The 12,738-nt window shown below is 36.2% G+C and overlaps 1 protein-coding gene across 4 annotated transcripts in view; it reads right to left on the bottom strand.

The window, feature by feature from the left end:
* Positions 1-12,738, bottom strand: part of LOC131677816 (aminopeptidase N) — an 84,188-nt gene that overhangs the window by 31,168 nt on the left and 40,282 nt on the right. For all 4 annotated transcript variants that reach the window (XM_058957874.1, XM_058957873.1, XM_058957875.1 and 1 more), the window contains exon 3: positions 8,555-9,495. In XM_058957874.1, coding sequence (XP_058813857.1) covers positions 8,555-9,447 — 893 coding nt within the window. In that variant the 5' untranslated portion in view covers positions 9,448-9,495. The remainder of the gene's footprint in view (positions 1-8,554; positions 9,496-12,738) is intronic.

Genomic DNA, 12,738 nt, shown 5'->3' with positions numbered 1-12,738 from the left:
ATTTTAAAACTTATGGTTCAAACCAATTACGGAAATTTATTATTTCTACCAACACTGCCAGTGCACCACCGACATCGGCATTTTATACTTAAATAAATGAGAATACTTTTGAATGAAATATTCAGAATGAATTGCTGAATAACATAGACGTAGTCAAAAAAGGAAAAGAAAAGGGGCGTGTACTGCCCAGCCTATAGATTGTTTAGTATAAGATAAAGAGTAGGGGATGGCGGGGAGTTGTAGTTTTGTTTTCGGGGCATAACTACTATAAACATTGGTCGATTTTCGAAATTTGACCTGGTATTTGTAAAGGATACCTTAATACATCCACAGGCTGAAGCAATTTAAAATAATAACCATTATCTTCTTTGAGAGATGGTAGAATGCGTGAAATGCGTGGAATCAACATTTTTTTGTTTAGTGGGGAGTTGTGAACCATCGCAAAAAGTAAAAGAAATGGAATATTTTCGTGGTTTATTTTTATTAGGGCTATAGAAGATCAATGTTAAGATATTTTTAACTAAAGATGAGATGGAAAAGTGATCTGAAGTGGAATGAATAGTTAACAACATGATTCGCACCAAGCCACCTGAATTTGAGGTTTCGGCACGAGGAGATTAAAATTGTATTAGAATCCTGTTCTTCGCATAAAATCGAACCTTTTTATATAATAATATGTATGAGTCATACCTGCTTATCGAATTAAGATACTGTTCTTTTATAAAAAATCTATAATCTACTGAAATGTACCTATGGTTCACAACTCCCCACTTTACATATCTTTGAAAAATACCTATCTCTAACGACACACTAAAGGTTCATCCAAAAAAATTTTGTCAATGAAAGCCAATTGCCCAAGGAATGTTTTGCACTATTGCACTAATTTACTTTCAAACCAGCTACATAACGGAACTCCCCATACCACAAATACAATTCAGTAAAAACAAAAACTTTTTGATTGGTGTATTTATTCGCCAACCCGCATAAATGTGTACCATATGCCAACCATTGCATTAAACGTTTCAAACCCGTTTTCAATATGGTTCGTTCAACAATAGATTAACCATTGCCTGGTACAATATCGAACATAACCAGTATCGTTTTTCCATGCTCGACCATACAAACAATGGGTTGTTAAGAATGTGCTGTTTTCCATATACATTTTGACAACATACCATTCATGAACCGTACAGATTATGATGACATGCATATTTTAGATCTTGCGATGCATAAAACATTTGGTGGAGAAAAAACTTCCCTTTCACTTTTCAATTCTATCGATTAATGAAATTATATTTTGTTACACGCCATCTTCTGAAGAAAGCTCGTTGACACAAAGTGGACTGACGCCTTATCCAATTGAGTTATCTCCGTATTATTGGAAGACGAGGATTTTTGACCACGTTAAACTATAGATTTTTGGAGTAGCGTAAACAGATTACGGATAACAAAGACCACCTAGAGCAATATTAACCTCTGGCGCAAAATAACAATGTGGTATACAAATCTCCAATATAGTATACTCGGAAGGTATTGGAAATGGTAACTAAATAAGTATGGTAGTATAATAGTTGAATTATAATGATGGAATGTATCAGTAGTATTCCCTATATGGTGAGTATTATATGAATAATTAGGAAATGGTTCCGAAGTTTTCTGGAACGGTATTTATTTATACGGGTAGTTACCTAAACACGAAGAACATGAGTTAATGAAATATTTGCTAATGAAAAAGTGGCGTCATGACAGTAGAAACATTCAAAAAAATATAGCATTCAAAAGTAGTTACCACATTTTAATCATTTATAGCTTAGCGGGAATTGAAGGTGTTCACAACTCCCCATCATCCCCTACATCACTCCCAAATGTTGCACAGGCATTTGGGGCCACAAAAGGAACTCAAAAAGTGCTGTACCCGCTACTTTAAATCATTTTTTAGGTTTTCCATACAACCGCGAGCCACTCTAATAACCATGGGTCCGACTTACATATAGTTCCCCTAAAACAAAGGCGTTGTTTATGTTATATAAAAGCTCGCACAGATCTGCCTATTGAACTGTCAGATGGCTACCTATCGTGCAAAGTAAACAAACATTCTTCTTTCGGAGAACATGCAAGAAAAATATTAGTGTCGAGAAAAATCATATCATGGCGAAATATTTCAATCGCCTAAACAAGACACTGTATTCAGTGTATTATACTTTTTGTAACTATGTAAAATAAGTTTCATGGAATAATATTATGAATAAAGTGCTATAAGCCACGAAACAGTAGGTTTTCAATTCACTCCACTGTGTAACTCGGTTAAAGTCACTCAAAGTTACAGCAAAAACTGTGGGTGCCAGGAACAATTGAGAAGACATTTTTTATTTCGATTATAGAGGTTTTAACCTTAAGGTCATCTATTCGGGTTAGAAAAATTTCTTATGAAAAATTTCTAACCCTATGTGCGGGGGTCGGGACTCGCACCCAGGTGCGCTGCATACAAGGCAATCGATTTACCAAATACGCTACGCCCACCCCCATTGAGAAGACATCATTTTAAGCAGTGTGGCGCATTTTTCTGTACGGGACTCTATAATACCACAGACTCTACCCTAAAACTGCTTAAATATATATTTTCTATTATAGGTACATGTATAGAACTATTAGTTTGGTTAATAATTCCCTTGGTCCCTTATATGTGGAAATGAATATTTCGTTTACTTCTTGTTGCATGCATATGTAAATTTTTTGGACACATTAAACCCACAAGAAAATTCTTTACTGAAGTCATTTGATGATCTGAATGCTTCGTTTTGTTCCCAATTTCAAAGAGAGATTTCTCTAATTTTGAGAAATTAAATAGTTTGTATAATTGCATAGGATCTGAAAAAATCATTTGCATAATGCATACAAACTCATAGGACACTTTAAAACGTTTGGCTTAAGTTTAATAGCAATACTTTCGGTGATTGATAGAACACTTTTCTCAGCGTTGTATTTCTGTTTCATAGGCATTATACCGCTATTTTTATTTATTAAACAATTTTAATTTTAAACGCTTAAAAACAGTGCTTTTGTTAAAGTGCTATTTTGTCCGAAAACCACAAACTTTTAAGGCATTTTGTTCATCTTTCGTTTAAATGCAAAAGCGTAATACATTACAATAACGGATCCAATCCAGCAATGTGTATCTCGCAAAATAGGAGGATTTCTTCAAAAATTGGTTGTGTAATTTTAAAAATCAATATTTTTGCTGATGAAAATTATAAAAGTAGTCGGTTCCGACAACATGAAGTACAAAGCTACTTTATGCTCGGTTAGACATGCCGCAGACTCAGGTGATTGGCTTTTCTAATGCCAAAAGATCCTGACTCTTGCGGTAGCAGGCAAAAGGCTAAGTCTCCGAGAAACTCTAAGCTTGCTCATATGACCCTATGTCACGCTTTTCTAAACGTTCTTCTTTCAACTCCTTGCTCTCTCTTGAGTAGTATGGCCCTTAATATTGAAAAATGTAGAGGAGCCCGGGGCTAGTTGGCGGTTGGGGTAAGTTGGTGGAAACTCTTTTTCTCCGTTTCTATTAGACATATAGTGCTGACTCTCGTTATGTACCTCACGTTATGTGAAACCCATTATCCAATGTGTTTTAGTTGCAAAACATTTTGTTTTGTGAAAGTTGTTGGCGATATTGTGTTTTCGAGCATACCAAGTAAATTCTCAAACTTTTAAACACTTTGTGATATTTAGGGTGATTTTCAATCTATTTCTCGAAAGATTATATTTTTCGATAGTGCGTGAAACGAACTTTCAGTATCCGTATAGATATTACATCTATCTACGAATAAAAGTAATTTTGTAAATAGTTTTTATAAAACATGTAGTTGGGGTAAGTTGGTGACTTCTTTTTGCTATATAGCTACTTTCTAATATCCGGACAGGAAAAAAATCACATCGACATTGGGAGAAAAAATCGCAAGCAAATTCGAGATATTTAGATAAAGAAAATATCAAGAGGCGGAGGATTTTTCACGGCCAATCTGAAATAATTGAGATAGAGAAATATCGAGATAGAGAATAGCGCGATAGAGTTCAGTTAAGTGTATTAAGGATCAACGCACTGAACCTGTCAACTAACATTTCCGAAATGTTATCAGGTGGAGAGGACTTATTGTCATTTGTATATTCAATTATTTTTCGATAAGAAAGTTTTTCTACGTTCCATGACGGCGCCGGCGGTTAATTGGTAAGCGTGACCGCTCATTCTAGTTCAATCCCAACCTAGTTCGTTGAGATTTTTCTGAGGTGAAATAATCTGTGGTCACGTCTTCCTTCAGAAGGGAAGTAAAGCCATTGGTCCCCGGTCCATCAGTTGATGGATCAATATCTAGTCCAGATAGAGTAGTCACCTCTCTGGTGCCGGTCATGAAGGAATAGAATATCCACCTCCCGTGATATTTGTGGTGTGCGCAGTAGTATATTCGGCCTCTAGCAAAAACTAGTATCGGACTAACATTCCTTCCCGTTCCTTCCGCGATTTACGTTCGGGCCTGGCCGGCTCCGGTATTGTTCAAAAAACACTGTAGGATTACCAGGAGTAGCACATTGAACGATATTTCGCTACTTCCAAGCATAATTATCTACTTATTTCCTGTGCAACTTCAGCTAGTCCAGATCGATAATGGAGTAGCAGCCAAATTGCTGAAGCCTAGTTTCAAATGAACGGTATAACGCTTCCATAAGCTAATATTGATTTTTTTAAGTTGACCCGACTTCCGGTTTCAGAATTATGGATTTAAGAGTGCAACCACGCAAAAATTTCCAATATAAAGTGGTTCCACTATTATATGATGCAAAACCTATTCAAATTGGTGCAAAATTACTTGTATTTGCCAATCTAGATCACTAATGACTAAGTAAAGTCACTTAGACTGCATTGGTCAGCTACGACGGTTCTTGAATCCATATAAGCAGGAACTAAATAATGTTCAAAGGGGGGACTAAAGGAAAATTTAAATAGAAATATAGAAAGGTTAGGCAATAGCCCTGAAAATCTAATCGCGGCCCACATTTTTTTCGACTTACAGGGTTTCTTGATTTTAACAGGGACGTAGCTATGGGTGTACGGAGAGTGGTTCCCCCTCCCCTATCAACACCGTTTAGATCACCCCCCCCCTCCCGTTTCGTTCATAACGCAAGAATATGAAGTTTCGGTGAATGCATTTGAGCTGGAATCCATACTGAATCCACTCAGAATTTGAATCGAAGCATCCTTTACATTGTAATTCGAAATTAATTTTTACCAGAAATCCTGTTTATTGTAGCATATATCAAATCTGGCAAAAGTTGAATGTAGCTGAAGAAATTTTGTATCCAGTGCTACTATTATTATCTCATTTTGGAATATTTCGCGACTTAGTCCGGTCTGACTTAACACCGACCATTTTGAAATGTCTATGTGAGCCCCCGTCAATTCAGTCGATCTCACCCGAAATGACGGCAATAGCGCACCTGGTGTTGATATGAAAATGTCTTCGATTTTTACACAACTGAACGCTGGAGTTGGACGTCTGTTCTCTGTGGTGATATAATTAAAATATTTTTTTAAAGAAAATCCTAATGTTTATATTTGGATTTCGCGGGTAATTGAATGTATGAAAGATAGAGATTGCGTGTCCTCAGCAAATTTGTCTAAATTGTGTTGGGGCCGTACACAAATGACGTAGCTTTTTTTCGGCAATTTTTGACCCCTCCCTCCCCCCTCGTAGCATTTGGTCACAAAATTCTAACCTCCCCCTCGTAAATAACGTAGCATTTACCTACCCCCTCCCCATCGTCCCATGTAAAGCGCCCGGGTGATGAAAAAAATTACATATGTTTTTCAATTATTTTAAATACATGTCCTTTCAAAATGTTTGACGATGACAACTTTTATCAACATTTTCATTATAACAGCAAATTGCGTGCAAAATGAGCCCATTTCATGACAAATATAGTGTTGATAGCTTTGTTTTGAATTTTATATGTCAAGGGGAGCAAGAAGAGAAGTTCTCTCAGTTCACAATCTAGCAGCTGCCATCTAAATTACTAAATTTTGTTTGGTTGAATCCGAAGTGAAAATTTAATTCAGCCTTCAAACTAAGTCTACTAGATAGCAACATTAGCTAACTAATGTACCAAGTTAAATCCGCATACAATTTCGTATTTTTACGAACTTGTAATTCCGCGAATCGTTTTACCTCATGAAAAACCGCATCAAAAGTAACTTGTTTGAATTTAAATTTATTTCTCTTGGGAATGGAGTATCACTGAATTGTTGTCTGTAAACAATGGGTTTTAAACTTAATGCTACGTCGCACAACTTTTGACCTTACCCTCCCCCTCGTCACACTTCGTCACAAATTTGGTATACCCTCCCTACCCCCCAAAATGCTACGTCATTTATGCATGGCCCCTTTGTTCCACAACTTCATTGAAGACAGTCAAGCTCTATCTCGAACAGTCAAACGGGACTTTCGTTTTAGATACTGCAAAAATTAGAACCACCCTAGCATTTGTTCAAACGAAAAGAATGGCCTTGCAAAGTACAACTTAAACATACAGTTAACTCTCTCTATGTCGATATTCTCTATGTCGATATTTTTCTCTATCTCGATTATTTCGTAGGTCCCTTCAGATCGCACGTATAAAAACTCCTCTATGTCGATATTTTCTCTATCTCGATATCTCCCTATCTCGATGTCCCTAGCTTTATATTTGCCTGCATTATTCTCTCTCTATGTCGATGTGTTTTTTTTCTCTCAGGACATCACAAAGCATATACATGATGAAATGAAAATTGGCGATCAGGGCACTAAGTCCTATATCAATATTCAGCATGTAGTGGCAGTAAAGACATGATTTGGGGTAAAGTGGATATTCAATATGTTTTCCTACGAGACTTTGTAAAACGAATTCATCTTAATTTGCATTTATCGAGGTTTTCTAGAAGTTATGCATTTTTGGGTACAAAATTTTGACTTTAACATACTATGAAAATATTTAAAATGCAGCCATCTGTAGCACGGAAATCATACTTTCGTGATCAAAACAATTTCAATTAGGGGAACATGGGGAGACTTGACCAAGCGCAGAATTCTATTATTGGCTATGACGTGTTACCTTCAAAAATATTTTTATACTTATTTCGGTCCGTTAAGGTAATTTTAAAAGTTTGGAATGAAAAATTCTTTCCTAATAGAAAAGATTCCGTATTTAATAAATTTGCGTTAAATGAAGTAATTTTTATCAAACTTTGTATGGACATATCTAATCGCCTAATAATCACTTCTAAAGTACTCATACATTATTTTATACTTTATGAACTAGTGAAATGATTTTACATAAATCGGAACATTGAAATAGTTTTTATTAAAATTTGCACGTGATTGAACGCTGTAACTAATGTTGGGGAGACTTGACCAAGATTTTATGGAGGGACATGACCAAGTGGCAATAATCTGAAGAAAGATAAAATTTTTCTGATATTTACTATGCTGTCGTACCTACTGTTAGTGTTAATCATGTCACAAAAAATCCCACATCAAACAACAGTCTATATCTTTTTGTACTAGTAAACAAAGTTAGTAATAATATGGCTGATTTTGTGACGTATTAATATGCAATGTAAGCAGTAGAGTTAATCCTTAAAAGGAAATGCATTAAACACAGTCGAAAATTTAAAGGGTATGCCACCCTTTTATATATTTTACTGCTACCTAATGACCTCGACAATATGGAAAAAAGGATTACAGTATTATTTATGTCATTATTTGTTATTCTGATTTTTCAAAATTCTCTTGGTCAAGTCTCCCCAGGCCTTGGTTAAGTCTCCCCGCAGTGGGGAGACTTGACCAAAAAAAAAAAAACGATCTCAGACAAACTTTTATAACTTTTGAAAAAATAAACTAAAAATTCTGCAAAAAATCATGAACACGAATAATACCTTTTTACATTATATCTCAATGACTTTGGAAGGATTGAAAACTTTTTTAGAGATTTATGCAGGTTTAGCTGAAAACCTGGTCAAGTCTCCCCGTGTTCCCCTATATGTGGGGCAGAAAGATAAACTGCAAATAAGGGATTCCCACTCAAACAGCAAACTTGATGTTTTGCAGTGCGTGTGCACTTTACCTCGTCGTCTACTACCCTACTCCCCCAATACGAGCATCTATATTCATTTCCCGGTATGCATTATGATGTCCTGAAAGAAAATCATTGTGTTCTATATGTCGATCTCTCCCTATGTCGATGGTCCCTTCAATATCGACATAGAGAGAGTTAACTGTATTATAAAGATATTTAGTTTTAGCAAAATGTAATATTCCTGTTAAATTTGCATTCTGGACCACTGTGCATGTGCCACTGAAGTTTAATGGTTGAGATAAATGTGGTTTCGTGGTTAGATATGGGGATTTCAACACATAAGCGACAAACTCAATCTCAATAAATATACAAAAGTCATATAAATAAAATTGTTTTTAATTTATGCGTACAATAAAATGCATATTCCTGATCCAAAGTAATTACTTCTCACCTTGTTTCATTCTTAACGGTATAGGAACTTCGGTAGAACCCTTGGAGATAATCATTGAGTATTCCATCGAATTTGATGTGCACCGTATACCGCTCGCCAGCTTGCAACATTTGCTTTAGTTTAAGTACAAAAAATTGTTTACTATCTACAATGAACTGCCGTTCTATTTCGATTTGCGCTAAATCACTGACATTGTCATCTGCGAAATTGTCATCATCATCTGCTAGTTGATTATCGTCGCTTGTTGTTTCCCTGCTTGTACGGTACCGGCGTGTATAGTTACTGTCATTATTGCCAGCCTGCCCATGTCTCCGAACATGTGCCTCGCGTATTTTAAGCGCAACCGCGTGAAGCGTTATGTTATCACAGTTCTCCTTCACCAGCACATCTATTTCAATCGAGCCGACATAAGTGAAATTGTCTTCAGATATGAACGGGATTAATTGAATGTCGTACGCAATCGGTTCAATTGATCTGGGTAATCGTACATTGTCATCTTCGGGTTCTGATTGGCTGAGGGTAATGTTAGATTGATGCTTGGATTCATTAGAATCGACGCCGTCAACTATGGTGATGCTAGAAGATGTGCTTGTCGTCAAGGGAACGGTGCTAATGTCGATCGGAGCCGGCAAACTGGTTGTGTCGAGATGTAACCGCGTGTGGTTTGACACAAAGTGGTAATGATGATCGCTTATGCTGGCGTGTACTGGCGCTTCTTGGCAGCCAGCAAATTGATATATGAGCAGACCGGTGCCCACCAGCAGGCAGCTAAATATCGCCACCGTCGTCAAAAGGGCCATTCTCGTGATGAAATAACCCCGATTTTCACTATACGGTCTAGTCGTGCCATCCGCTGTGAAGCTCTCCCGTATTTGCATCTTGCTGTTGTTCATCTTGAGCCGGTTGCCGTCCGTTGAATTGTTATTTCATTGGTATAATCTCTGAAACGGGAGAAGACCAAAGAAAAGCAACGTTTATTTATTCATTAATTAATTTCGGTTGATTAAGATGAGGTCCAATAAATTTATTTTAGACCACGAGGGGCTGTTTTGAGTATATCTTGATGAATGACCTATGTTTGGATAGTGAATAGCGTCGGCTATTACAAGTAAAAAGAAAAAGTTCTATGATGAAAAATCAAGTTGAATATTTTTCATTCGTAGTTTTAGATTTATTAAATATAAGTAATGAATGCATAGATCTATGATTATCTCACTTCGTTTGCACAAAATGTAACCTATAAGACGATGCGTCAGTAGTGCTGTGTTAGCATATGCGCTTTAAGGAAAACGAATAATAAGTTCATTTTCACCCTGTTTCTAGTAACTCTAGAGAAAGATTCCTTTATAAGGTCAAAATATGTAAAATACTTCAGCCAAGCTATGTGGCTTAGAAACAGCGTATTGAGAGCTCTGTTATGGAATCTATCGAGTTCTTTTCGATGGAAATCATTGTAGGGGAGCCCGGGGCTAGTTGGCGGAACCCTCTTTTCTCCGTTTTTATTAGACATAAAGCGCTGTCTCTCGTGGTGTAGCTTAAGTAATGTGAAACGCATTATCCAATGTGTTTTTGTTGCGAAACATTATGTTTTGTAGAAGCTGTGGACGATATAGTGTTTTTGAGCATAGTTTGTAAATTTTCTTAATTTTAAACATTTTGTGTTATTTAAGATGGTTTTCTATCTATTTCCCGAACGATTATATTTTTCGGTAGTGCGTGAAAAGAGGCTTCAGCACCCAGATATTATGCCTATTCATACCCAAAAGTAATTTTTAAATTCTTTTTTTATAAAATATGCAGTTGGGGTAAGTTGGCGGTAACGCAAACGGGGCAAGTAGGCGGTACTATTAATAGTGCAAAAGTAGTCATCATATATTTTTATTTCTGGAATTCACTTCAAAGTAAGAGAAACTTTTTCTTGTGTCTCTCGTCAATGAAAAGGACAATTATTTCAGCCAAACGCCTGAAGAATTTCGAAAATTTGCTTTTGAATATGGAGTACGCGTCGAAGTCAAAATGACAGGGTATTGAGTCTGAATTATAATGAGGTATGTCGAATACTATACAGTTTTATTGAAAAGACAATCGGCACATTCCATATGGACCACTTATGTGATTGTATTCCTATTGAATTGCTTATTTTCTGGCAGTCCGCCAACTTACCCCATGCATACCGCCAACTTATTCCGAGGCTGGGGTAAGTTGGCGGCTTTTCCGCGTTACTTTTTTTGTCTTTAGAAATGAAGACAACGTATCAAACATTTTAATAAAATTCAGAGATGTTACCAACAGTCTACCTTTTCATGCAACGTGTTCTATTTTGAAAGATCTACCGAACTCAAAGCAATAAAAAATGAAAACTGAAAACACCGCCAACTAGCTCCGGTCTCCCCTACAGAAGTTATGATTTGCTGATGAGAAAGCGGACCCTTTTACAAATCGAACGGACTGGTAGCGGCTACAAATCTTTGTCGATTGATTTCAAATATTGAGGATATCTTTATACAAGTATTATTTAGTTGGCCACAATATGTTGTCAACTTTTATTATAAACCATTTTATAAGAAATTTTCAATCAAATGTATGCCATTTCTCACAAAAAGGATATTTTCAAAATCCCGTGCGTGATGGGGTAAAACGCATCCCCGGTGCAAAATGCACCTCTTGCTTTTATCAAAAATTTACTGAACCAGCCAGAAGTCCCTCATAGTAAATATACACTACCAAAGTTTCACAACCGTATATCATTAGCAGTCCAAAATATAAACAATAACGTGCACTTTTCTTGTTATTATTGTGGCTCTAGCAGTAAGGCTTTTTAGCTCATTTAAATGCTGTTTTACCATATCAGTGTATTCCTGTTGTATTTTTAACCATTGTTCGTTATTCTGTCGCATTATATATAAAAAATCTGCTAAATAAATCCCAATTTGCTATTTTTATGTTATTGCTCCATCGGGTGGTTATTTGAAAACAAAAAAGTTGAAAATAGACTTCCCACGAATTTTCAATGGAACATATGATCAAGTGTGTCATTTGAAAATTGAGAACACCTGTTTCGGGTTAATATTATTCAAAATGCAGATTCATTGTATTGGAATAACGGATCAAATTCCAAAAAATATCCACAAATTAGATCCGGGAAAATGGCGCCCAAAGACCCCTGAACTATCGATCTATACTTACATCCCAGAAAAAGGATGCCTTTAACTTATAGCGATGGTTTCAATTCCCCAAATTTGCCTTATGCTGAGAGCGCTTCAATTGTAGCTTTAATGCCAGAATTTGGACACGCATTGGACAATTCAATAGACGTTTCGTTTGAGTGCTCCGTATTCTACACGTAAATTAGCGAGGATTAAAATCGCAGTACATGGACAGTCATACATATTACATTTTAACTACAACTGATTCTGAGTTGTACTGAGAACTCCATCCCCATTTTTCATGATCAATGTGACTAAAAGCATATTTATGTGCAAAAATACAACTTGTAATTGGTCGGTGTTAAGTCAGACCGGACTAAGTCGCAAAACATCAAAAAATGAGATAATCATAGCAATGGATACAGAATTTCGTCAGCTACATTCGACTCTTGCCATATTTGAAATATGTAACAATAAACAAGAATTACGGTTAAAATTAATTTCCAATCATGATGTAAAGGATACTGCGATTCAAACTTTAAACTTGTTTTTCTCGAAATCAATATTTTGTCACTTAGTCCGGCCTGACTTAACACCGACCAATTTCAAGAATGTTCGTGTCTCAAAAACAGTCCAAGCCTATTTTCAATGACCACTGGCTTTTCGATGAATTTAAATACTTATTCTGGTAGTTTGAACCATTGCTTTGTCATGTTATTGTTTTGTGTAGGACTCATAAACCCATATCTTCAGAACGAGAATTCCGAACGAAACAATTCTCAAATGATAAGGATGGGTGGAAAGAGACTGCATTGCAATCGACTGTATGTACGGCTTTTGTGCTATCGACAATAAAATAATTGCCAACATAACCTAGACACTTGACACTCTTTTCTATATACTTCAATGCAAATGAATACTATTTACAGGTGGCCTTATCTCAGTTTACTATCTCCAATTACGCGTTAAAATACTGGACCTGAAAATTCTATTCTGCCCAATAATCATTTTTAGATATCTGTGACCAAAAAGATATCT

Source organism: Topomyia yanbarensis, chromosome 1 (assembly GCF_030247195.1).
Source record: "Topomyia yanbarensis strain Yona2022 chromosome 1, ASM3024719v1, whole genome shotgun sequence".
NCBI classification, from domain to species: domain Eukaryota; kingdom Metazoa; phylum Arthropoda; class Insecta; order Diptera; family Culicidae; genus Topomyia; species Topomyia yanbarensis.
Note: the sequence above shows the minus strand (reverse complement) of the source record. Positions and strands in the feature narration are given on the sequence as shown.